A 26,205-nucleotide genomic window follows, 5' to 3' on the forward strand; every position below is an offset into this window, starting at 1 on the left:
CTGTTTCATCCTGCTCCATCCTTTGTCCATCCCACCTCATCTCCATCCCAACCCATTCCCATTCCCATTCCCATTCCCATTCCCATTCCCATTCCCATTCCCATTCCCATTCCCATTCCCATTCCCATTCCCATTCCATCCCAACCAATTCCCATTATCCCATTCTCAGTATCCCATTCCCATTCCCATTCCCATTCCCATTCCCATTCCCATTCCCATTCCCATTCCCATCCCATCCCATTCCCATTCCCATTCCCATTCCCATTCCCATTCCCATTCCCATTCCCATTCCCATTCCCATTCCCATTCCATCCCAACCAATTCCCATTATCCCATTCTCAGTATCCCATTCCCATTCCCATTCCCATCCCATCCCATTCCCATTCCCATCCCATCCCATTCCCATTCCCATTCCCATTCCCATTCCCATTCCCATTCCCATTCCCATTCCATCCGAACCAATTCCCATTATCCCATTCTCAGTATCCCATTCCCATTCCCATTCCCATTCCCATTCCCATCCCATCCCATCCCATTCCCATTCCCATTCCCATTCCCATCCCATTCCCATCCCATCCCATCCCATCCCATTCCCATTCCCATTCCCATTCCCATTCCCATTCCCATTCCCATTCCCATTCCCATTCCCATTCCCATTCCCATTCCCATTCCCATTCCCATTCCATCCCATCCCATCCCACCTCTCCCAACACCAAACCCGCTCCGATCCCACCCCAATTTTCCCCCGGGAACGTTTCCCCCCCATTTCCCAACCTCGACCCGCCCCTCCCGCAGACCCCCGGGATTTCAGCCTCTCCTTTTTTGCCTTCCAGGACCCTCCTCCACCCCTGCACGATGTCCTGCTACGACCTCTGCCCCACCTCCAGCGGCATCGCCTGCCCGCAGCCCGTGGCCAACAGCTGCAACGAGCCCTGCGTGCGGCAGTGCCCGGACTCCACCGCGCTCATCCAGCCACCGCCCGTGGTGGTCACCCTGCCCGGGCCCATCCTCAGCTCCTTCCCGCAGCAGGCCGTGGTTGGATCCTCCGGAGCCCCGGCCTTTGGCGGCTCCCTGGGTTTTGGGGGTCTCTACGGCTCCGGGGTTTTCCCGGGATACGGCGCCCGCTCCGGGTACGGGATCTCGGCGGTGGCCGGCGGCTACTGCGGCCCGTCCTCGTCCTCCCGCCGCTTCAGCCGCCTCCTGCGCGGCTCCTGCGGGCCCTGCTGAGGGAGCCGGAGCCTCCAGGATTCCCGGGAATGCCCAAATCCAGGATGAGGGGTTGGACTTTTCCATGGTCCCCTTCGCATTCCTGATCTTCTCTCCTACTTCTTGTTCGGCACCTCCTCGTTGTTTGCTCTCGCTGCCGGCATTCCCGATTTATTGATCCATCATGGGACAGCTCATTCCCTGTTCCGGAATTCCCGATTTATTGATCCATCATGGGACAGCTCATTCCCTGTTCCGGCATTCCCAATTTATTGATCCATCATGGGACAGCCCATTCCTTATTCCGGCATTCCCGATTTATTGATCCAACGTGGGACAGCCCATTCCCTGTCCCGGCATTCCCGATTTATTGATCCAACATGGGACAGCCCATTCCCTATTCTAGCATTCCTGATTTATTGATCCAACGTGGGACAGCTCATTCCCTATTCCGGCATTCCTGATTTATTGGATCGGTGTGGGACATCCCATTCCTTATTCTGGCATTCCCAATTTATTGATCCAACATGGGACAGCCCATTCCCTATTCCAGAATTCCTGATTTATTGATCCTACGTGGGACCACCCATTCCCTATTCCAGAATTCCTGATTTATTGATCCTACGTGGGACCACCCATTCCCTACGGATTTCATCCACAATGACCAATTATCCTCGGACATCAACCAGGAGAAGCCGGCTGAGGACATCTCAGAGCAGGAATTTGGTTGGACTTTCCACAAAATTCACCAGGAATGGATTTTCCCCAAAATCTCCAGGAATGGATTTTCCCCAAAATTCTCCAGGAATGGATTTTCCCCAAAATTCTCCAGGAATGGATTTTCCCCAAAATTCTCCGGGAATGGATTTTCTGCCTTCTGTGATCTCTGGCTTTGCAAAGGGGAGTTTCTCACTCAATAAAACTTTGTTGCATCACACAGCAGCCTCCTGGTTTCCCTTTTCTCCCCTTTTTGCCCCTTTTTTTTCCCTTTTCTCCCCCTTTTCTCCCCTTTTTCCCCCTTTTTCCCTTCGCCCACTGATCTGCCCACAGACAGGTCTGAGCTGCATCCTGAGGCTGGGCACAGCCTGAGTTTATTTGGTTTCCCAAATATTTATTCCTATAATAAAACTCCTCAGGAGGAACTTTCCATCCAAGGTTAAAACAAAACAAAAATTTAAAATAACGGAATCCCAGAGTCATTAAGGTTGGAAAAGGCCACAGGACACGGGGAATTTATCAGGCAGAATTGTGCCTTTGTGCCTGCAGGGAATTTGCCAGCCTGGAGCACCTAAGACCCCATTAAATTAAGATTTTGCTAGTCTGGAACACCTAAAAACCCATTAAATAAAGATTTTGCTAGTCTGGAGCACCTAAAAACCCATTAAATAAAGATTTTGCCAGTCTGGAGCACCTAAAAACCCATTAAATAAAGATTTTGCCAGTCTGGAGCACCTCAAAAATATTAAATTAAGATTTTATCAGCCTGGAGAACCTAAAAACTCATCAAATAAACATTTTACCCATTAAAAAAAGTACGGAAATCGAACACCGGGGGTTAAATTGGCATCGGGATCTGCCCCGAGCTGGGATTCGGCTCAGGGCTGTGTTTGGGACGCCTTTAATGAGTCAGCCGCTGATTGCATCTTAATTAACAGCTCTTGCCTTGTGCCAGGGCTGAGCACGGGGTAAAACGAGGGTGCAGTGACCTCTGCGGTTCGGGAGGAGTTTTTCTCATCCCGCTCCCGGGAATTCCCTGCTTGGATTGATCGGGACTCTTGAGTTGCTGTCGCCGGAATTTTCCTGTCCTGTTCTTCTTCAAATTCTGCCCGAGAGCTTCGGGAAATGTCACAGTCAGGCACATCCTGGCTGATTAAAAAAAAATTATGATTTTTTTTTAATCAAATCGGCTCCATAATCAGGAGTCGAAGGAACAGAGGCTGCTCCAGAGCAGAGACGGGAAAAGGAGGAGAAAAACCCCTAAATTCTGACCCTTTATATATAAATATAAATTTTCAGACCCTTTTCCTATGTTTCCTTCTTTTCCTTCCAAGCCCAGGGAGAAATAAAGAATTAAAGGTTAAAGAATTGTCCTTTGGGGTTTTGTAGAACCAGAAAATGGTCTGGATTAGAAGGGACATTCAAGATCTTTGATTTTTGGGCAGGGAATCCTTCCCCTCTGCCAGGTTTCTCCAATCTGGCCTTGGACAATTCCAGGGATGGAGCAGCCAAAAATTCCCTGGAAAAGCTGTGCCAGGGCCTCCCCAACCTCCCAGGGGGGAGTGGATTGTTCTGCAGGGAACACTTTTAACAATTCTTCTTTTAATTAATTTAATTTAGTCACAGGAAAGTTCAAGGAACTCACAGAATTCCACCAAAAATTTGCTTTTTGGTTAAAAACTCCGGTGAGAAATTCTAAGGGAATTTTTCCAAGGAAGGTTTTTTCCCCCTCAAGCTATATTTTAACCATGAAAAAAACGGTAAAATTGGCATGTGGGGATTGGAATTAAATCACAGCCCGGGGCAGGCGTTGAGACACAAATAATCCGAGTTTGACTTTCCTTGGGAGCAGGGAACGGCCGCGCCTGCCCCGAGGGAGGATCCCAATGGAACTGGGAGGGTTCCAAGAAGTCCCAAGAATTCCAATTTGGAATTGGGAGGGTTCCAAGAAATCCCAAGAATTCCAATTTGGAATTGGGGAGGGTTCCAAGAAGTCCCAAGAATTCCAATTTGGAATTGGGGAGGGTTCCAAGAAGTCCCAAGAATTCCAATTTGGAATTGGGAGGGTTCCAAGAAATCCCAAGAATTCCAATTTGGAATTGGGAGGGTTCCAAGAAATCCCAAGAATTCCAATTTGGAATTGGGGAGGGTTCCAAGAAGTCCCAAGAATTCCAGTTTGGAATTGGGAGGGTTCCAAGAAATCCCAAGAATTCCAATTTGGAATTGGGAGGGTTCCAAGACACCTTTATCCCTCACGGAATGACTTTGTGCCACCTTCCAGATGTGGAAAGGCACCGGAAAAAAAAAAAAAAAGCTCACCCAGAATGGCAGAAAACCCCCCAAAATTAGGATTAAAAACCACAGAAAAACTCTGGATTTTGATGCACGATGGTTTAATGAGAAAGGAGGAAGCAAAAATATCCCGGTGGGGATGGAAAATGCCACAGGGGCAGGGGGAATGAGGGAAAGGATCGCTGCAGGGCTGGGAATTCCACAGGGTTGACTCCTGGAATTCCGTGGGCGTGGGAAGGTGACGCGACCTCATCCTGCTCCCAGCCACGGCCAGGACGATTCCAAGGTCGATTTTTTCAGGACCTGCAGGGAAGGGCGGGAAAAAAAAAAAAAGAGCCAGAAAAAGGAATTTGTGTGAAAAGCGCAGGGCTGAGGATGCTCCAGGAATTGTTGGGATTTATGGAGGCGGGGCTGAGGATGCTCCAGGATCTCTGGACGCTCCGTGGCGGCTCCTTCCCGCTCATCCCTCGGATCTTTAACAGGGCCTGCAGCTCCCAGACCCAAATCCAGAGGATCCGTAGGACGAGTAGGACCTCCCATAACCGTAGGAGCCGTAGGAAGCGCCGGATGCCAGGAAGTTTCCGGATCCCTGGAAGTTTCCGGATCCCAGGCAGGGCACCGAGGATCCCACCAGGCTCTCCTGCGGGCAGGAGCTGAGGATGGGCCCCGGGAAGGTGATGACCACGGGCGGGGGGTGGATGACAGCCCGCGAGTCCCCGCACGAGGTGACGCAGGGCTGGCTCCAGGCGTCCACGCAGGGCTGGGGACAGGAGACGCCGCAGGGCGCCAGGCAGCGCCAGCTGGAGCTCTGCCTGGAGGAAAACATCTTCTGCCAACGGGGACGGGGCTGCGACGAGGCCGGAGACCGACGGGATGGAGAATGGGCTGGGGAGGGAAAGGAGGGAAGGGAAAAGGTCACACAGAGGCTCCAAATTCAGCTTTTTTCACCTTCTTGTGTGCTCGTCTCCCGTTTCTCCCAGCTCTGAATTATGGAGGCAGTTTGACATGAAAATCCCCCCCCCAAATGAAGAATAAACCCCAAAATTAGCAGGAACCCCCCAAATTAGCAGAAAACTCCCAAATTAGCAGTAAACCCCAAAATGAACAGTAAACTGCAAAATGAAAAGTAAACCCCCAATGAACAATAAACCCCAAAATTAGTAGTAAACCCCCAAACGAACAGTAAACCCCCAAATTAGCAGTAAACCCCAAAATGAACAGTAAACCCCAAAATGAAAAGTAACCCCCAAAATTAACAGTAACCCATGGAACCAAACCCATGTGAACCCACGGCACCAAACCATCCCCTTATCCCAGACATCTTGGGAGGAGGATTTGGCTCTTCCGCGGAACATTTTTATGGATTCACCCATCAGAAAAACTAACAGTAAACTCCCAAAATGAACAGTAAACCCCAAAATTTACAGTCACCCCAAAAGGAAGAGTAACCCCAAAAGGAACAGAAAACCCCAAAATTAACAGTAACCCCAAAGTGCACAGTAAACCCCAAAATTTACAGTAACCCCAAAATGAACAGTAACCCCAAAGTGCACAGTAAACCCCAAAATTAACAGTAAACCCCAAAATTAAACCACCTCAAAATGAACAGTAAACTCCAAAACTAACAGTAAACCCCAAAATTTACAGAAAACCCCAAAACTAACAATAACCCCCAAAACTAACCCCCAATTCCTGCCCTGGCCCTGCTGGCCCCACAGCTCTGGACCCAAGCCCAGCTCAGATCCCCACAGTTCCAGGGACAATTCCAGGCTCGGACTTACCCCTGTGGAGCTCGGAGCGAGTGGGGAGGATCGGCTGGAGCAGCCCCAGAGCCGAGAGGGTTTTTATACCTTTTCTTTTGCAATCAGCTGGAGCTGAAACATCTTTGGCCGATGAATGATCCGACAAAAATTCCCTCCACCTCTCGCTGCCCCAGATAAAGTCATTATTCCGCTCAGCAATTATTGCTGTTGTTGTTACATCCACGGCGTTACTCAGGCGCTCTAATGATTTATTTTTCTTTTTGTAATTCTCATTATTGCTTTTTTCCTACTTCTGGGATTGCCTCACGGAGCGGGGATGGCTCAGAGCTTGATCCGTCAGCACGAGGCGCTGACACAGCTCAGATCCCACCCCGCTTTATCTGAGGAAAAGGGAATTGTGCAATTTCTCCTATTGATGACCTCTCTGGTGCCGGGCACGTTCATCCACGGGCGCCTTCCTACGGAATTTGGGGATTGGGAAGAGCTCGTTCCCTTCCCCACCCTTTGCATGAGTTTGGTTCCAGGGGTTCCTGTTCATTTTGGGGTTTACTGCTAATTTTGAGGTTTACTGTTCATTTTGGGGTTTACTGTTCATTTTGGGGTTAGTTTTGGGGTTTATTGTAAATTTGGGGGTTTACTGTTCATTTGGGGGTGACTTAGTTTTGGGGTTTACTTTTCATTTTGGGGTTTGATTTTCATTTCAGGGTTTACTTTTCATTTTGCAGTTTACTGTTCATTTTGGGGTTTACCGCTAATTTGGGGTTTATTGTTCATTTGGGGGGCATTTTTATGTCAAATTGACTCCATAATTCAGAGCTGGGAGAAACGGGAGACGAGCACACGAGAAGGTGGGAAAAAGAGGATTTCATGAGGCTGGAGCTGCCTGGGAGTTTTCCAGCAGAAATCCAGGTCCACTTTTTTAGGGAATCCATGGGATTCACTCAACTCCTGTTCAATGAGGAGGAGTCAGGGGTGAGGCAGGTCAGGGAGGGGATCTGTGCATCACCCCTGGAAAACCTGGGAATGTCCAGGTGCAGCTCCAGACGAGGCAGAGGTTTGGCTGCAACTTCAGCAGATTTTTTGCCCAGATTCCTCCCTCTCCAGCCATTAAACTTCCTGTTGTTCCACATTTCCCACACCCAACGTTATTCCCAAATTTCCTCAAGAAAGGAGGAATTTTTCTGCTCCAAAATCCCTCCCCTTGATGGAATTACAAAGTGAACGGTGGGGTTTTGAGCAGTCCTGAGGATTCTGTCCCAAAATGTCCCTTTCATTACGGTTTTTCCATTGGTAACTCTTTGGGAGCCTTTCCTGTGGTTTCCTTGAGTTTTCCCAACCCTTGGAATTTAATGGGATTCAAACCAAAACCAGGATTAGGAAACAAAACGGGGAAGGAGAATTTGTGGGGCCACAACCCCCCGGGAGCTGCTCCTGCCCCGGCCACACCTGGTTTCACCAAACGGTGCCAGAAGCGCCAGGTCCTGGCAGGTGAATCACAGAACTCGGCGGGAATCGCCCCTTCCCGACCTTCCCATCCTCCTCAGAGGAGAAACCCAGAGGGATCAACCCAAATAAACCGGAAAATTCTTCATTTTGGGTCCTGGTGTTTGATTCTCCCCCTCTGCTCTGCTCTGGAGAGATCCCACAGGGAATTCCGTGTCCCTGAGCCACGAAGTTGCTCAGGGGGCTGGAGCTCATCCCCTGTGCATCCAGACTGGGAATTTTGGGAATGTTGAGGCTGTGAAGACCCCAAAACCCCCCTCCCCAGGATCTGCAGGGGCTCCAGGGAAGCTGGAGAGGGAATTTTGGGATTTTTCTTCAGGAACTGCAGGGACAGGGCACAGGGAACGGGATCAGGGGGACAGAGGGGGAATTTGGGTGGGATTTTTGGGGCCGGATTGTTCCCTGGGAGGGCCTGGCCCAGGGAATTCCTTGGATTCCCCACCTCTGGAAGCGTCCACCTGGTCCACGGGCGCTGCCCCTGCCTGTGGAGCAATCCCACAAATAAATTCATTCCCGGACATTTTTTTTTTACCAACTTGGCAAAATCATCAAAAAGCTGCAGGAAGCGAAACTTCCTCCAAAACAAACTCAAGGAAGAAACCAGAGAAACTGATAATTAATTGTCCCGCGGCGGATAAAACAATCGAAGCCCGGGCAGGGTTGGGAAACGCCGGGGATGTCTCAACCCTCCTCCCTCGGGCGATCCCGGGATGGGATAAAAAGCTCCCGGCTCCCAATTCCTCCCATCCCAGCTCCGAATTCCTGAGGTTTCAATTCCTCGGGATTCTCCTCCTCGGGGTCTGAGTGAGTCTGGGGGATGCTTTGGGGGCTTGGGGGACCGGGAGAGCCCGGGGAGGGGAGGAAGGAGGAGTGGAGGGGGGGGGAGAAAGGAAAAAAGAGCGAAAAAGAGGAGTTTCTGTACAGGAGCTGTTTGGGAAGGAGGGAGGAGAGGAGAAGGGAAAGAGGGAGAAAAATCGGAGTTTTTCCACAGCAGGTGCTTGGGAGGGAGGGAGGAGAGAGGGACAGGGAGAAGGGGAAAGAGGAAAAATCGGGAAAATCGGGAAAATTGGAGAGGGGATACCTGGAAGGGAGGGAAGGAAGGAGGGACAGAGAAAAGGAGAGGGACAAGGAGAAGGGGGAAAAAAGGAAAAATCGGAGTTTTTGGAGAGAAGGTGCCCGGAAGGGAGGGGAGGAGGGACAGGAAGAAGAAAGGCAAAAATCTTCTGAGGTTTTTTTGAGTTTTTGGAGGGAGGGAAGGAAGGAGAGAATGAGGGAATGAGGGAAGAGAGGGAGAAGGGAGAAAGAGAAAAAAAATCAGCAAATAATCAGAAAAACAAACAAATATCTGAATAATATCACCCGATTTCCAACCCTCTCTCTTCCCCTCCCCTCCCTGCCATTCCCAGGCAGTTCCAGCTCTCTCCTCCCTGGATCTCCTTCTCCAGCCAGCGCAGCTCCCTCTGCTCCCTGTCCTGCCTCAAGCCCTGTTAATTTTAGGGCTTTATAGTTCATTTTGGGGTTTACTGTTAATTTTAGGAGTTACTGTTCATTTTGGGGTTTAATGTTAATTTGGGGGTTACTGTTCATTTGGGGGTTTACTGTTAATTTTGCACTTTATTGTTCATTTCGGGGTTAACTGTTAATTTGGGGGTTACTGTTCATTTCGGGATTTACTGTTAATTTTGCAGTTTACTGTTCATTTTGGGGTTTACTGTTAATTTTAGGGATTACTGTTCATTTAGGGATTTACTGCTTATTTGGGGGTTTACTGCTTATTTGGGGGTTTCCTGCTAATTTGGGGGGTTCCTGCTAATTTGGGGTTTATTCTTCATTTGGGGGGGATTTTCATGTCAAACTGACTCCATAATTCAGAGCTGGGAGAAACAGGAGACGAGCACACGAGAAGGTGGGAAAAGCCGAATTTGGAGCCTCTGTGTGACCTTTTCCCTTCCCTCCTTTCCCTCCCCAGCCCATTCTCCATCCCGTCGGTCTCCGGCCTCGTCGCAGCCCCATCCCCGTTGGCAGAAGATGTTTTCCTCCAGGCAGAGCTCCAGCTCGCGCTGCCTGGCGCCCTGCGGCGTCTCCTGTCCCCAGCCCTGCGTGGACGCCTGGAGCCAGCCCTGCGTCACCTCGTGCGGGGACTCGCGGGCTGTCATCCACCCCCCGCCCGTGGTCATCACCTTCCCGGGGCCCATCCTCAGCTCCTGCCCGCAGGAGAGCCTGGTGGGATCCTCGGTGCCCTGCCTGGGATCCGGAAACTTCCAGGGATCTGGAAATTTCCTGGGATCCGGAAGCTTCCTGGGATCCGGAAACTTCCTGGCATCCGGCGCTTCCTACGGCTCCTACGGTTATGGGAGGTCCTACTCGTCCTACGGATCCTCTGGATTTGGGTCTGGGAGCTGCAGGCCCTGTTAAAGATCCGAGAGATGAGCGGGAAGGAGCAAAGAGCCGCCACGGAGCCTCCAGAGATCCTGGAGCATCCTCAGCCCCGCCTCCATAAATCCCAACAATTCCTGGAGCATCCTCAGCCCCGCGCTTTTCACGCAAATTCATTTTTGTGCAAATTCCTTTTCATGCAAATTCCGTTTTCCTGTGGAAAATGAGCAGAACCCACGGGAACTGCTCAGAATCCATCAAAAATGTTCAGAATCCTTGAGAACTGCTCAGAATCCATGGGAAATGCTCAGAATCCATGGAAAATGTTCAGAGTCTGTGGGAACCCCTCCAGCATCCATGGAATCTCCTCAGCATTCCTGGGATCTCCTCAGGACCCCTGGGAGCTGCCGTTCCTCTCCCCCTCCTCTCAGTTTTCTCCAGATTTGCCTTTTCTCTCCTCAAACCCCAAATTCTTCACTTACGCCCCACCCACTCCTCACAGAATTCCGGGAATTTGTCCTTGGATGGGTTTAATTCTTTGGGATCGGGAATTTTTGCCCATTGCAGGATTTTCCTTGGACACCTCTGTGTCCAACAGGAGCAGCCTCGCCTGGGATCTGCCCAGGCCCTTTGAAACGTGGCCCAAGCTGGAAAAATGTGATGAAAATTATTTGTTTTAATTAATTGTTTGGATTATTAATTTCGATCAAAGGCACCTTGTGTTTTTTCTGCTTTTATATCAATAAACTCCTGTTTTTGCATCCAAATCTCTTGGATTTCTGCTCTTGTTTCAATAAAACCTATGGAATTAAACCATCCCCTTATCCCATGGGAAGAGGGTTTGGCCCTTCCAGGAAACGTTTTTATGGATTCATCCGTCGGAAAATTCCCGTTTCACCTTCCAGGTGGGACGGAGCTGCCCAGTCCTTGGAAAAAAATTCCCATGAAAAATGAAATTTCCGCTCTGCAATTGCTCCAAGAGCTCAATCCCACCCAAACAGAAAACTCCAAACTGAAAGGATTTTATTGGGGCTGGCAGATGGGATCCATCCTGTTCAGAGGGAATTCCAGGAGAATTCAGAGGGAATTGCCGGGGAATTCAGAGGGAATTCCAGAGGAATTCCAGGGGAATTAAGAGGGAATGACAGGGGAGTTCAAAGGGAATTCCAGAGGAATTCAGAAGGAATTTCAGGAGAATTCAGAGGGAATTTCAGGGGAATTCAGAGGGAATTTGAGAGGAATTCAGAAGAAATTTTGGGACAATTCAGAGAGAATTGCAGGGGAATTTTGAGGGAATTCAGAGGGAATTCGAGAGGAATTCAGGCAAATTTTCACAGGAAAGAGTTGTTAAAAATGTGAAATTTGGGGGGTTTCTGCTTTGAAGTGGGAGGTGGGAGGAAAGTGGAAGAAGGAAGTGAATTCCTGGGATGAGTAACACCAAACAAAGGGCGAATCCCGTTTGGAGAGGGAGGATTCCCTCCCTCCCTCCCTCCCTGGCGGTGATGCCGTTCCAACAAATAAAAATTGCCCGATAATTGCTGGGGCTCCTCCTCCACCCCTGGCGCCACAAACCCGGGGAATTTTGGGGTTATGGGAAGGGCCCTGATCTCGCAAAAATCCCGATAATTGTTGGGATATTCCATGGGACACCCTAAAGGGACAAATCCTGCACGATCCCGGCGGGAATTGCCTTCCCTGAGGGCTTTTCCTCCTTTAGGGCAAAAATCAGGAGAAAAGAGCAGGAGAGGGATTTGTTGTACAAACCCAGCTGTGGAGCCCCAAGTCCATCAGAAAATCCCAGTTTCCAAATTATTATTGGAAATTATAATTTTTATATTTATAATTATATAATATTTAATATTTATAAGCCCGTGGAATTTGTGGAGCCCCAAGTCGGTTAAAAAAAAAAAATCCCAGATTTTCCAAATATTTCGTATTTATGAACTCTTCTGAAACTTTGTGACTTCTGAGCATCCCTGCCTCAAAATCCAAATTAATTCCCCTTTTCTCAAGGAATTTAGTGGGGAATTAAGGGGGTAAAATTCCTGGAAATTGAATTTTTTCCAGCCTGGTAACTTGGGGTTTGGTTCTGAATGAAATTGTATTTAATTTTATTTAGCTCTTTTTAATTTTTTTTTTCCCACCCAGTGTTAAAAATCCCCCAATTTGTTTCAAAATATGAAGAGAGTGAAATTCTGGAACGACCTGGCTGAGGGACTCCGATGGATTTTGGGAGCCCCTCTTTAAACTTGAGGGGGAAACGCCCCCAAATCTTGATTAATGGCACCGTAAAACAAAAGAAGAGCAACTTCAGGCTGAAAATCATGGGTTTACTAAAGAAAAAAAAAATCGGAGTAAACAAAGAAATAAAAAGGTGTGGAATGATGAAATGATGAAATGATGAAAATTATGATTTTTTTTTTCTTTCCCCAGATTGATTATTCCAGTCTTAGGGCATCTAACCCAAATAAGAGCTAATTAACATTAAATTAACATTCCAGGTCCAGGCGTAATCCAGCCCAGGAGTGTTTGGGACGCCTCGTGCCTCCCTTTGTTCTGGGATATTTCGGGGCTAATTGCGGGAATGACCCGGAATTCCAGCCCCAACGTGGCCATTAGGGAAGAATGAACCGAACGTGATCTTTAGGATAAAAAGAGCGCCTGGAATGGCTCGGGATGGGATGAGCAGGGCACGCCTGGAATCCCAAACCGCCCGCAGGGATCCGCTCCTGGAATTTGGGGCTTTGCCTGGGAGCTCCGGGTCCCTCCCTGACACTGCAGAGAGGAGGAGGAGGGAAAAGCAGCTCAGGAAAGTTTGGAGGTAGAAAATGGAAAAATGGAGAAAAGCTTGGATTTGGCTTTGTTTAGAGGGGGAAAAAATAATCCCCAAACAGGGCTGGGTGTGAGCAAGACACCAAAAATTCCCTTTTTGCTACAATCTGAAGGTTTTATCCTGGAAAATGCAGAGCCAGTTTTTTTTTAAGGAATAAAATATTTTATCCTGGAAAATGCAGAGCTAGATTTTTTTTTAGGAATAAAATATTTTATCCCAGAAAATGAAGAGCCAGGGTTTTTTAAGGAATAAAATATTTTATCCCAGAAAATGCAGAGCCAGGGTTTTTTTAAGGAATAAAATATTTTATCCCATAAAGTGCAGAGCCGAGTTTTTTTAGGGATAAAATCTCTTATCCCAGAAATTTAACCCTAAATTTTAACTTCAGTCAAGTTTGGAGCGGTCCAGGAAGAGCCTGGAGTTCTCCTGTCCCTCTATCCAAGGCTGAGCGTCCCCAAGAGAGCCCAAGGAGCAGAGGAAAAAGGGAATTCGGAACGGGTTTGATGCAGCAGCGTTTTAATGGGAATGCAAAGTGGAGTCGAACATTTGCAGAGAGCATAATGCAGACAAAGAGGAGCCGACTCCGAGAAAAGCCCCAAAATCACCCAAAATCACCCAAAATCGCCATCACCCGCTCCAGCCTGACCCCTTCCAGCCCGACACCCCCTCCCCTTACACTTGCCGAGACCTTCCAATCCCTACCATTCCCCAAATCCTTCGGTTCCGATCCACGCCGGGTGTGGAACTGGGCAGAGGAAGCCCAAAGCAAAGACAGAAGATGCAAAGCCCCAAGAAGAAAGAAAAGCCTGAACTAAACTAAAGCTCCATGTTAGACTTAAAACGCAGAGGTCCTGGTTTCCAGCGGCGCTTCCCTCTCCGGACGGCCTTCGGATCACATTCCGTATTCCTTCGCTTCTTCAATCGTTCCTTTCCGCAGTTGTTCCCTCCCAAAAAATCCGCTCAGATCTTCTTGCAGAGGCCCCTCTGGCACGGGTGCTTCCAGCGGGTGGAGAAGGTGTAGGAGCGCTCGGGGACGCACTTGGTGGGGCAGGGCGTGGCACAGGGCGTGGCACAGGGCGTGGCGCAGGGCGTGGCGCAGGTGGGGACGCACTTGGTCACGCACTTGGTGGCACAAGGGGCGGCACAAGGGGTGGCACAGGGCGCGGCGCATGGTGGGGCGCACTTGGTGACACAAGGGGTGGCACAAGGCGCGGGGCACGGCGGGGCGCACTTGGTGACACAAGGGGTGGCACAGGGCGCGGGGCACGGCGGGGCGCACTTGGTGACACAAGGGGTGGCACAAGGCGCGGGGCACGGCGGGGCGCACTTGGTGGCACACGGCTGAGGACAGGGCGGGGGACAAGGCGGGGGACAAGATGGGGGACAGGGTGGGGCACAGGGCGGGGGACAGGGTGGGGCACATTGGGTGGCACACGGGGCCACGCAAGGGGCCGCGCACGGAGCCACGCAGGGTGCGGCACACGGGGTGACACATGGCGGGTCACACTTGGTGACAAACTCCAGGCACTCCAGGCCATTCTGGCCCGTCCCGATGGGCACGCCCGCCTCCAGCGCCCCGGCCAGCTCGGCCGATTCGGTGGAGCCCACCACGGTCTCCTGCGGGTACGTGGTGAGGATGGGCCCCGGGAAGGTGACAACCACGGGCGGGGGGAAGATGATGACCCGAGAGTCGGGGCAGGCCACCACGCAGGGCTCGTTGCAGGCGGCGGCGCGCGGGTCCGGGCAGGGCTCGGCGCACGCGGTTTTCTCGCAGGACATCTCGCGGCTGGGCTGGACCTGCCGGGAGGGGACAGATGGATAAATGTCAGTGCCAAGGAGGTGGCGGGGTGGGATCGAGCCATGGAAAAGGCACGGGGTGAGGGGTGGGTGGATAACCGGGCTGCTCTGCTTTGTTGGGATCTTCTCGGTGAGGTTCCGCAGCCCCGGGGACCCAAATGAATCCCTGGAGACACCAAAACACTTCCCTGGGGACATCAAATGACCTTTTGGGGACACTGAAACACCTTCCTGGGGACACCAAAACACCTCCCTGGGGACCTCAAATGACCTTTTGGGGACACCAAACGACCTCTTTTGGGGACACCAAACCACCTCCTTTGGGGACACCAAACCACCTCTTTTGGGGACATCAAATAACCTTTTGGGGACACCAAACTACCTCATTTGGGGACATCAAATCCCCCCTTTGGGGACATCGAATCACCCGTTTGAGGACATCAGGACACCTCTTTTGGGGACACCAAACCACCTCTTTTGGGAACACCAAAACACCTCCCTGGGGACATCAAATGACCTTTGGGGACACCAAACGACCTCATTTGGGGACATCAAATCACCCCTTTGAGGAGATCAGGACACCTCTTCTGGGGACACTGAACCACCTCTTTTGGGGACATCAAATCACCCGTTTGGGGACACTGAACCACCCCTTTTGGGGACACCAAACCACCTCTTTGGGGACATCAGGACACCTCTTCTGGGGACACCAAACCACCTCTTTTGGGGACATCAAACCACCTCTTTTGAGGACATCAAATAACCTTTTTGAGGGCACCAAACCACCCCTTTTGGGGACACCAAACCACCTCTTTGGGGACACCAAACCACCTCTTTGGGGACATCAGGACACCTCTTCTGGGGACACCAAATGACCCCTTTAGGGACACCAAATGGCCCCCTTGGGGCTGTTGTTTAATTCAGATCTGTTTTCTCCTGTGCAATTTGGGCTCCAGAGGTGGAGCTCAGTAAAATGAGGGTAACACATAAACCACCGTAGAAAAGGACAACACGAGAGGTTTCACTGGACTAAATTTGGACAAAGTCTGGGCTAAGAAGATAAAAATCCAAGGAATATCATCCCCAAGATGGAATTGATCCATAAAGATACCAATAATTATGGATTTGGTGCAGTCAGTTCAGAACAGGTGCCTTTGCCACAGATATTTGAGCACAAAACACACTCGGAAAATTCAATAAAAACCTTTTGCAAGGTCATGAGGAAAAACTGAAGCACAACAAAAAACCTGAAAGCAGCTGTCCCAAATTTACATTTCAGAGGGATTAAAACCCTTTGCAAACCCAGGCTGAATTCTCCACCTTCTTTCTGGTTTTGGAATAAATTTAAGGGTGGGGATTTGGAAAACAGCACCAAAGTCCAATTCAAGTTGTCATTTCAACCTTGCCCAAATTCCACCTCAAAGCACCAAGTGAAGGAGCCGCTTAATCTGTTGTTGCAGATTAAACTGAATATTTGGGGTTCAGCCCGGGTGATTATTTGTGTTTTTTTAGCTGCATATTGGGGAAGCCTGGGTGGGGCTGAGTTTGACTCAGGCCATTTTTGTTTTCTTTCCTCGTTCTAAACAGGATGACTCCGAAATGTGCATTATTCACCCAAACTTTAAACCCTAACCCTAATTCCCACCCTTTAAATCACTGAATTCCCTGCCCTTGACTTGACCCTGACCAGAGACCAAACCAGAGCAAAGGAACAGCTTAAAACCAGATTTAAACACAGAGCACAAAACAACCCGAGCAAATTCAAATATTCTCACTTTGCATAAAACCAAAGCTTTGCATAAATAGAACAAAACCACCCAAAGCAGCTTCCCAAGCTGACATTTTTTGGGTCATTCCCGTATCTCCTGCGCTGGAAAATCAGGAATTTTGTCCGGCCACATCCACAGGGATGTTTTGTCCTCATTTACAGACGACTGCGGCTCTGCCCATCTCAATATTTCTAAAACTTGGGTTTAAATTTCCGCACCAGCTCTGCCCAAAATCAGATAAAAATTTGGAGCCACAAGGTCGGAACAGCCCCTCCAGGTGGAAGCTGCTGGTTGAGGTATTTTAAGGTTACCTAAAGGTTGTATTCATTAAACTTCCATCAAGGAATGGAATTAAATTTTTTTAATATTATCTAGATTGCAAATACGTTTTTAAACTTTGATCCAGCAGCGCTTCTGGATGAATAATCAAAATTATCCTGATTATTCCATGAAAATAAAAGAAATTGTTTTCCAGAACGGCAGAATACGAATCCAAAAATTCAGCCCTGAGCTAGATGCAAACATTTTTTAAAATTAGACTCCTTTTGTTTTAGGAAGAAGTTATATCAGAATCCAACTTACTCAGTTCACCGAGGAGAAGCCAACAGGACCTGCTGGAAGCTCCCTGAGTCAGGAATGGTTTTTATATCCCCGGCTGGACCACCAGGCTGATGCAAGAAAAGAACGTCATATTTGAGCATTAGGTCCCATTACTCCCCAAACCAAATTTGAGGGCTAATTACAGTAATTGCTTCGCTTTGCTCACTGTTTGTGTTCATTACCCTTTTCTCACCAGCACGTGACCGCCGTTGTTTGGCCCCCGGATTCTTCTCGTTTCAGAGTTTTGAGGCTCAGGTTTGTTCCTGCAGCTCCACCGGGCTGAGCTCGGCTTTGTGGGAGCTCCCGAGCTTTGCAAGGCTCGTCCTTAATGCCAGGATTTGTTTTCCTGGACTCCAAGAATGCAGCAGAGCCTAACCCAGAATTAGCCGTGAGCGCTCCCGGCTGCCTCCAGACTTGTCGGGACGCGTTTATGGGAACGGCCGGACTGGAGTGGCCACTCCCGGCCGAGCCCGTGGGTCCCTGCCTTCCTCCTTTGGTGTCCAGGATCCCACTCACCCCAAATCCCAAACCTCCAGGAGTTCCACTTCGGAACGAGGGAGGATTTCTTCTTCCCGCGGAATTGCTGCCCAGGCAGGGCAGAGTTGGGATTTTCCCTCTTCGGAGTCATCCCAAACCCACCGGGATGTGTCCCTGTGTCACCTGCCCTGGGACACCCCCAGAGGTCACCTCCAACCCCAACAATCCCGGGATTCTGGGATATAAAACAGCCCCAGGGGTTGATGTGGCCGGGGGAGCCCTGGTTTAGCACAAAACTCCTCCTTTGCCCCAAAATCCGTGCCCTCCTTTGCCCAAAAATCTGTGCCCAGGAAGGAATCGGAAAGGGGAAAGTCCCTTTTGGGAAAAGTGGGATGGTCAGAGGGATGCTGGTATGGGATAAATCACTCTGTCCCCAGTTCCTTTCCTGGTGGTTTTGGTCACCAGAAAAACGTTTGGAGTGTGGGAAGCTCGGGGTGAGGGGAGAAGTCACCAAAGAAAATCATCACAGGGAAAACCAGGAAAAATGGATTTATTTAAGGTCACCCAGGACAAGTTTGGATGCAGAGGACAAAGAGTTCCAGCTCCAGGTTTGTGCTGGGGTGAAGCAGAAATTTGTGGCACGCCAGGAGCTCAGCCCCCGAGGTGAGAGAACCCCATTTAAATCCCCAAACACGCCCTGATTCGGGGAGGTGAGTGTTGGGCCGAGTGGATTGAAATGGTATCATTAGGATAACAAACACAGCGGCCCGGCTTTTTGATCCCCAAGGACCAGAGGGATCCGAATTCCCAAGGTGTTTCTGAGTCAGGGAAATCACGTGGGTGGCCCTGACGCATCTCTCTGGAAGGGACGCTATGATTCAACCCTGGTTTAATATTTCATATCCCCAGCCTGTCATTAACTTCAGAGAGCCCCGGCGCTTTGCATGGGTAAAACATGAGTGGGTGTTTGCAAAACCATCCCCGAGCGTTTCCTCACGGCATTCCCAACCAGGGCTTTTTGCCCAGGGGAGCCTCTGGAATCACTCTGCTTCCAGGAGGGAGCAAAAATAAACAAAACAAAATGAATAAAAGTGTTGTGTGTGAGCACAAAGGAGGGAAATGAGCCCAGGAAGTGTTGGGGGTGCTGAAATGCTGCTGGTTTGGGGTGGCAGGTCCCTGATCCAGGGCTCCTCAGCTGAGTTTGACACAAAATTCCAGAGCTGGGGAGCTGGGATGGGCCCCTGAGAGGGGATTTTAAGGGAATCACAGAAATCATGGAATGGTTTCGGTGGGACCTTAAAAATCCCCTCATCCCACACTGTGCCATGGGCAGGGATATTCCCACCATCCCAGCCTGCTCCAGCCTGGCCTTGGACACTTCCAGGGATGGAGCAGCCATGGAATATCCCCTGCCAGGGAGGAATTTATCCCCAAAATCCCACCTAAACCCCCTCCCTGTCAGTCTGAACCCGCTCCCCCTCGTCCTGTCCCTCCATCCCTTGGGAATTGTCTCTCCCCGAGTTCCTCGTGGCCCCTTCAGCTCCTGCAAGGCCACTCTGAGCTCACCCCGGAGCTTCTCCAGGCTGAACAATCCCAGCTCTCCCAGCCTTTCCTCCCAGCAGAGCTGCTCCATCCCTGGGACGATCCTGGAGCCTCCTCTGGGCTCTCTGCAGCAGCTCCAGGCGCTCCCTGAGCTGGGATCCAGGATCAGGATTAGTTAGGATCAGGATCAGGACCAGGACCAGGATCAGGACCAGGACCAGGATCAGGATCAGGATCAGGATCAGGATCAGGATCAGGATCAGGATCAGGATCAGGACCAGGACCAGGATCAGGATCAGGACCAGGACCAGGATCAGGATCAGGACCAGGACCAGGACCAGGACCAGGATCAGGATCAGGACCAGGACCAGGATCAGGATCAGGATCAGGATCAGGATCAGGATCAGGATCAGGACCAGGACCAGGACCAGGACCAGGACCAGGACCAGGATCAGGATCAGGACCAGGATCAGGATCAGGATCAGGATCAGGATCAGGATCAGGACCAGGACCAGGACCAGGATCAGGACCAGGACCAGGATCAGTAGGACCCATCAGGGGCTGATTTTACTGGAGCAACCCAACCCAGCAACCTCTGGCAGCTTCAGGAAAGTTTGGAGATGCAGGAATTCCTTTCCAGCTCCTTTCAGCAGTGCCAGCACTGCCAGGAGGATTCCTCCTCCTCCTCCTCTCTCCTGCAGATTTCCTCCCGGTTTTGGCTCTCTCGGGGGCATTCCCAGGTCCTGGTCCCTCGCCAGGTTCCAGAATTCCCTAAGGAATTCCCTGGGTAGGAGCAGGGCACCGGGAGGAGCCGCTCTGCCCTTCCTGGCACCGATTCCCTTCCCCAGAGCAGCTCCAGAGGGAGCTTTTGGACCAGCACGACTTCCACAGGCAGGAACGAACTCCTTCCCCTGCGTGTTTTTATTTATTTACCTGGGTAAAATCAGGGATGAGGCAGTGGAATAATCCCAGCTGGAAAAAAGATTTCAAGCTTCAAACTGGTGAAGTAACAAAAGGTGTTGTGAGCAGGAAATAGAAATAAATATTAATTATTCTAGAACTTTGGGGTGGGGAAGGGTCTGGAGAGGTCCAGAGGGAGCTGTGGGGGGGCTCCAACCCTCCAAAATTCCTGGAGCCTCCAACCCTCCCAAATTCCCACATTAGACAAAAAGATGAGCTGGAAAAAGGAGTTACAAGGAAAGGAAAAAAATAAATTCAACGACGGTAATTTGAATGCAACAGAACTTTAATGGCAGGGAAGGGCTCGGGGCAGGGTCACACGCAGGGAGCAGCGAGGACGATTCCCGGGGCTTTGGGAAGCGATTCAGAGCCACAAAGGCCGGGGAAGGCGATTCCTCGGCTGTCCCCGGCTCGCAGCTTCCCCAGGAGCCGAGCCCGGCCCGGGGCCGCTGGCCGGAGAGGCGGCGCCGCCTCAGAAATAAAAGGAGCCGCAGTTTCCTCCTCCGAACCTCCTGGAGATGGAGCTGCCCCCTCCATAGGAGCCCCCCGCGCAGGAGCCGCCCCCGAAGGAGCTGCCCCCGCCGCAGGAGCCCCCGAAGCCCCCGCTCGAGGAGCCGAAGTGTCTCCTGCTCCCAAAGGATCGGCCCCCTCCAAAGGAGCCCCCGGAGCCGAAGGATCTGCTCCCTCCGTAGGATCCACCCATGGAGCTGCCCCCATAGGATCCACCCATGGAGCTGCCCCCATAGGATCCACCCATGGAGCTGCCCCCATAGGATCCACCCATGGAGCTGCCCCCATAGGATCCACCCATGGAACCACCTCCATAGGAACCCCCAATTCCCCCCATGGAACCCCCAATTCCCCCCATGGAGCTGCCGCCCCCGTAGGAGCCCCCACTGCCCCCCATGGAGCCCCCGCCGATGGCGCCCGCGGTTCCCGAGGATCCCATGGCCCCCGACGGGAAGGTGGTGCCCACGAAGCTCTCCTGGGGGCAGGAGTTGAGGATGGGCCCCGGGAAGGTGATGACCACGGGCGGAGGGTAGACCACGGCCCGCGAGTCCGCGCACGAGGTGACGCAGGGCTGGCTCCAGGCGTCGGCGTAGGGCTGGGGACAGGACACCTCGCACGGGGACGAGCAGCCGCTGCTCATCATCGCTCCTGACGACATCTCGGCAAATGGGATCCTGCTCTGGGGCCTTCCGCCAGCGGGGAAAAACGGGGGGAAGGAGAGTTTGGGGAGAGTCAGGTTTGTGCCTTGGCTGCGTTTTTCTGCGCTCGGCTCTGCTGCTGCCCAAAGGGTTTCCTGCTGCCCTGGGAATCCCCGGCATTTCTTTTTCTCTCGGGATTTTCCTTTCCTGCTGTTGGGAATCCTGGGGAGCAGAGCCAAACTCCAGTGGCCTTTGGGAGCAGATCATGCCCAGGAGTTTGTTGGGCTGTAAGATCGAGTTGTGCTCACCAGGAACCTTGAATCGATCCCAGTGCCTGGGAAATCCCAGCCCTGTCACTGATCCTGTGCCCACAACCACAGGCGTGGATGGGACTTTGGATTTTAAAACCCAGGAAAGGCTTTAAATGGAATTGCTGGGCACCACGGGTTCTGCAGGAGAGTGAGCCCCCCGTGGAAAACTGTCCTGGAGAAACTTTTTTTGGATTTTTCCCCACCTGAAGCCGGGAAAAAATCCTAACTACAATGCCCCAAAATTCCCGAGGAAAAAGAAATCCTGCTCTGGTGCCTTCCACGAGCAGGGAAAAGAGGAGAGATTAAAAAGAAGATTTTAGAAAGATTTCTGCAAACCTCTTTTGTGACAGAGGGAGAAGTGCAGCACTACAAGGAGTAAAATTAAAACGTTCAGGAAGATCTGTGCCCTTACACAATCGCCAGGATGATAAAACCTGTAATTTCCTGATTGAAGGAATTATTGCCCTGTAAATACAAAATCTCCTCTCATTTCCCTCCGTCCTGAGTAAAAGCCAAGCTCGGGGTAATTAAGTTGTGACCTCCCCATCAAATAATCAGGGTTTAATTGGCACTTTCCCTTTGCGACCTCGCATTTTGAGATCTGCGCCTCTCAGCAGGTCCAGCCACAAAAATTTTCCCTGCCAAGGAGACAGGATTGATAAAATGGAATAATTTGGCTTAGAAAAGAGCCCCAGGTCCATATTCCCGATGGTTTCAGAGCTCTGGCATGGAATCATTTCCCAATTCAGCACCGACAGCCGCGTCCCAGTTAATAAAAATGGAATTAAAAGCAGAGAACTCACCGGGTTCACAGGGAAAACAGGAGTGAGGAGAAGATGCTGGAGAGGCTGGAGGAATATCCCGGTTTTTATACCCTTCCCGACAGCTCCCAGGACGTGCAACACAACTTTGGGACATCCCCAGCGAGACTTTTTGCTGTCTAAGCGCCTTTTAATTGTAATAATTGCTTCGATAAGTGCTAATGATTCGTAAATCAACTCCTCATCAGCCAATACATGCACACGCCCTTTGTCTTCCTTTAATCCTTAAATAATTTTTTGATTATTTTGTGGCTGTTGCCACTTCCTGACCTGGTTTGACTTGGGAAATGGATTGGAAGGGTGAAGGATCAGGAATTCCCTCAGGAAAGGCAAAAATCAGTTTGGGTCTGTCAGGGGAAATGTTTTCTGTCCTGCAGAAAATTCCCTGGAAATCCAGGACTGGAAAAAAACAAAGATTTTGTCTTTATAAATCCTCAGATGGGAAGAGTAAATTTTTATACCTGTTTAACCCAAGAAACTCATTAAAAAGGACTTAAATTAATTCCTTGGGTGTTCATGGTCATCCAAGGGAGGTCTGTGTGAGAGCACTTAATTATCATAATTCTCCTTTTGTCACCTTAATTTTCATAATTCTCCTTTTGTCACCTTAATTGTCCTAATTCTTTTTGTCCCCTGTTGGGACAGCTGCAATATTCCAAGAGGAACACGTGTCCAGGAGGCATCACTGGGGAAAAAAACTGAATATTTTTGAGTTCATGAAGCTGATTTCATCTAAAACACAGCAAAAGCATCTCAAGCCTGGCCAGGATTATTTTTTTTTTCAGGGAAGACACAGCAGAATTCCTGGGTTTAAACCTCAGGTTAAAAAAAAAACAGGTTAAAACCAGGTTTAAACCTGGTGAAAGGCAGGAATGCATAAATAGGAGGAGAGATCTCTAAGCCAAATTCCCTTTATCAATTTGGGAATTTTTACCAGAAACATCAGGAGATTTTCAGATGCGATGGATGTTTCGGGGTGGTTGTCACAGACAAATATCTCAATAAACATTGGTGTCATCAAACCTGAAACTGGGAGGGGTTTGGTTCTAAATCAAAGTCAACTGAAGGGATCTGAAATTTGAGGTTTGAAATTTGAGATTTGAGATTTCAGATCTGAGGTTTGAGATTTCAGGTTTGAGATTCAAGATTCAGGATCTGAAATTTGAGATATGAGATTCCAAATTTGAGATTTGAAATTCGAGATTCAAGATTTGGAGTTTGAGATTCAAGATCTGAGATTTCAAATTTGAGATTTGAGATTTCAGATTTCAGATTTGAGGTTTGAAATTTGAGATTTCAAATTTGAAGTTAGAGATTTGAGATTTAAGATTTGAGATTTGAGATTTGAAATTCAAGATCTGAGATTTCAAATTTGAGGTTCAAGATTTGAGATTTGAGATTTGAGATTCGAGATTTGAGATTCAAGATTTGAGATTCGAGATTCGAGATTTGAGATTTGAGATTTGAGATTTGAAATTCGAGATTTGAGATTTGAGATTCAATATTGATTTGAGATTCGAGATTTGAGGGAGTGAGGCAACTCCAGTTTAGAGCTGGAATTTTTTCCTGTTCTTCCTGGGGAGGGTGGTCAGGCCTTGGAAGGGGCTCCCTGGAGGTGTCCAAGGAAAACCTGGACATCGCTCTGGTGACCAGGTGAGGATCGGGCACAGCTCGGACTCGATGCTCCTGGACCTCTTTTCCAACCTCAACAACCCCAAAATTCCGTGACCATCCCGTGTTTCACGTTTCTGTCACGATAAAGTTTCCTCTTGGTGTTTACACAACCCCTACCCCCACGTTTCTGGTGTTTCCAGACCCGATTGGAAAACAGAGCACGAGGAGCCGATATCGGGGTTAAGATCTTGCAACAGAACCCGAACAAGCCCTGTCAGGCCCCGGTGACATCCCCGGGTTTGACAGCTCTGCCAGTCAGCAATTCCTCCTTGACTCCTCAATTAATGTGAAACTTTCGGGGTTCCTCCAGTTGGGTGGGGAAATATCGATTTATATGGAAAATTCTGGGTTCTGCTGCTGGTTCTGCTCTGGGAAGGGGCAGCGCTTCCATCCACTCCCCCAAACTCCAGATTTTGGAGAGGAAAGTGAAATATTGTGTACAAAATTTATTTATTAATCAATGAACCCCTCGAATGGGTCTAAACTCATTCCGGCTTTGATCCCAGGGACAGCAGCAGCTCCGAGGTGACTTCCTGGGGGTCGGAATGTGGAGAAAATGGAACCAAACCCGAGGGGTGCAGGGCTTGGAACGTGACTTGGGATTAATAATGGATTTATCACGTCACTTAGGGGAACAATTAGGACAATTAATGAAATAATCGAGCCAGCAAAACACGGTTTGGTAACACGTGGGAAGCTCTTGCACAAAGCGCGGCTCCCATCCCACTGAGGGTCGGGAAAAGTATAAAAGAGCTCCTGGAGTTCTGCAGTGCCATCCACGACTGATCCTCGTCTCCACTTCTCCAGAACCGGTGAGTTGGATTTTCCTTGTCCTCGGCGAGAATAGGGGAAAATATTTTCTGTCTTTTCTCCCTTTCCCGAAAGATTTTTCCAGGAATCTTTCCAAACTCTTCCTCTTTTCCCTGCTCGTGGAAGGCACCAGAGCAGGATTTCTTTCTCCTCGGGAATTTTGGGGCATTGTAGTTAGGATTTTTCCCCTGCTTCAGGTGGGGAAAATCCAAAAAAAGTTTCTCCAGGACAGTTTTCCACGGGGGACTCGCTCTCCTGCAGAACCCGTGGTGCCCAGCAATTCCATTTGAAGCCTTTCCCGGGTTTTAAAATCCAAAGTCCCATCCACGCCTGTGGTTGTGGGCACGGGATCAGTGACAGGGCTGGGATTTCCCAGGCACTGGGATCGATTCAAGGTCCCTGGTGAGCACAGCTCGATCTTACAGCCCAACAAACTCCTGGGCATGAGCTGCTCCCAAAGGCCGCTGGAATTTGGCTCTGCTGCTCAGGATTCCCAACGGCAGGAAAGGAAAATCCCGAGAGAAAAAGAAATCCCGGGGATTCCCAGGGCAGCAGGAAACCCTTTGGGCAGCAGCAGAGCCGAGCGCAGAAAAACGCAGCCAAGGCACAAACCTGACTCTCCCCAAACTCTCCTTCCCCCCGTTTTTCCCCGCTGGCGGAAGGCCCCAGAGCAGGATCCCGTTTGCCGAGATGTCGTCAGGAGCGATGATGAGCAGCGGCTGCTCGTCCCCGTGCGAGGTCTCCTGTCCCCAGCCCTACGCCGACGCCTGGAGCCAGCCCTGCGTCACCTCGTGCGCGGACTCGCGGGCCGTGGTCTACCCTCCGCCCGTGGTCATCACCTTCCCGGGGCCCATCCTCAGCTCCTGTCCCCAGGAGAGCTTCGTGGGCACCACCTTCCCGTCGGGGGCCATGGGATCCTCGGGAACCGCGGGCGCCATCGGCGGGGGCTCCATGGGGGGCAGTGGGGGCTCCTACGGGGGCGGCAGCTCCATGGGGGGAATTGGGGGTTCCATGGGGGGAATTGGGGGTTCCATGGGGGGAATTGGGGGTTCCTATGGAGGTGGTTCCATGGGTGGATCCTATGGGGGCAGCTCCATGGGTGGATCCTATGGGGGCAGCTCCATGGGTGGATCCTATGGGGGCGGCTCCATGGGTGGATCCTATGGGGGCGGCTCCATGGGTGGATCCTATGGGGGCAGCTCCATGGGTGGATCCTATGGGGGCGGCTCCATGGGTGGATCCTATGGGGGCAGCTCCATGGGTGGATCCTACGGAGGGAGCAGATCCTTCGGCTCCGGGGGCTCCTTTGGAGGGGGCCGATCCTTTGGGAGCAGGAGACACTTCGGCTCCTCGAGCGGGGGCTTCGGGGGCTCCTGCGGCGGGGGCAGCTCCTTCGGGGGCGGCTCCTGCGCGGGGGGCTCCTATGGAGGGGGCAGCTCCATCTCCAGGAGGTTCGGAGGAGGAAACTGCGGCTCCTTTTATTTCTGAGGCGGCGCCGCCTCTCCGGCCAGCGGCCCCGGGCCGGGCTCGGCTCCTGGGGAAGCTGCGAGCCGGGGACAGCCGAGGAATCGCCTTCCCCGGCCTTTGTGGCCCTGAATCGCTTCCC

At 50.8% G+C, this 26,205-nt stretch overlaps 5 protein-coding genes across 5 annotated transcripts; 3 read left to right on the plus strand and 2 right to left on the minus strand.

Annotated features, from left to right (window-relative positions):
• The first annotated feature begins 855 nt into the window (after window positions 1-855).
• Window positions 856-1,428, plus strand: LOC134563305 (scale keratin-like). Its single transcript, XM_063421176.1, has one exon. It carries the CDS (start codon window positions 856-858, stop codon window positions 1,225-1,227), a length of 372 nt encoding a protein of 123 aa, XP_063277246.1. The 3' UTR covers window positions 1,228-1,428.
• Window positions 1,429-3,717: 2,289 nt separating this feature from the next.
• Window positions 3,718-6,299, minus strand: LOC134563315 (scale keratin-like). Its single transcript, XM_063421184.1, has 2 exons — window positions 5,997-6,299; window positions 3,718-5,100 (listed from the first exon to the last, which is right to left on the minus strand). Exon 2 carries the CDS (start codon window positions 5,039-5,041, stop codon window positions 4,691-4,693), a length of 351 nt encoding a protein of 116 aa, XP_063277254.1. The 5' UTR covers window positions 5,042-5,100; window positions 5,997-6,299; the 3' UTR covers window positions 3,718-4,690.
• A 1,628-nt stretch (window positions 6,300-7,927) lies between these two features.
• Window positions 7,928-10,609, plus strand: LOC134563303 (scale keratin-like). The gene is made up of 2 exons (XM_063421174.1): window positions 7,928-8,285; window positions 9,451-10,609. Exon 2 carries the CDS (start codon window positions 9,510-9,512, stop codon window positions 9,894-9,896), a length of 387 nt encoding a protein of 128 aa, XP_063277244.1. The 5' UTR covers window positions 7,928-8,285; window positions 9,451-9,509; the 3' UTR covers window positions 9,897-10,609.
• Window positions 10,610-20,114: 9,505 nt separating this feature from the next.
• On the minus strand, window positions 20,115-22,311 carry LOC134563270 (keratin, type I cytoskeletal 9-like). Its single transcript, XM_063421133.1, has 2 exons — window positions 22,098-22,311; window positions 20,115-21,031 (listed from the first exon to the last, which is right to left on the minus strand). Exon 2 carries the CDS (start codon window positions 21,001-21,003, stop codon window positions 20,308-20,310), a length of 696 nt encoding a protein of 231 aa, XP_063277203.1. The 5' UTR covers window positions 21,004-21,031; window positions 22,098-22,311; the 3' UTR covers window positions 20,115-20,307.
• A 2,418-nt stretch (window positions 22,312-24,729) lies between these two features.
• On the plus strand, window positions 24,730-26,166 carry LOC134563268 (keratin, type I cytoskeletal 9-like). Its single transcript, XM_063421130.1, has one exon. It carries the CDS (start codon window positions 25,290-25,292, stop codon window positions 26,085-26,087), a length of 798 nt encoding a protein of 265 aa, XP_063277200.1. The 5' UTR covers window positions 24,730-25,289; the 3' UTR covers window positions 26,088-26,166.
• The last annotated feature ends 39 nt before the right edge of the window (window positions 26,167-26,205 follow it).

This window comes from Prinia subflava, chromosome 35, assembly GCF_021018805.1.
Source record: "Prinia subflava isolate CZ2003 ecotype Zambia chromosome 35, Cam_Psub_1.2, whole genome shotgun sequence".
Classification (NCBI taxonomy): domain Eukaryota; kingdom Metazoa; phylum Chordata; class Aves; order Passeriformes; family Cisticolidae; genus Prinia; species Prinia subflava.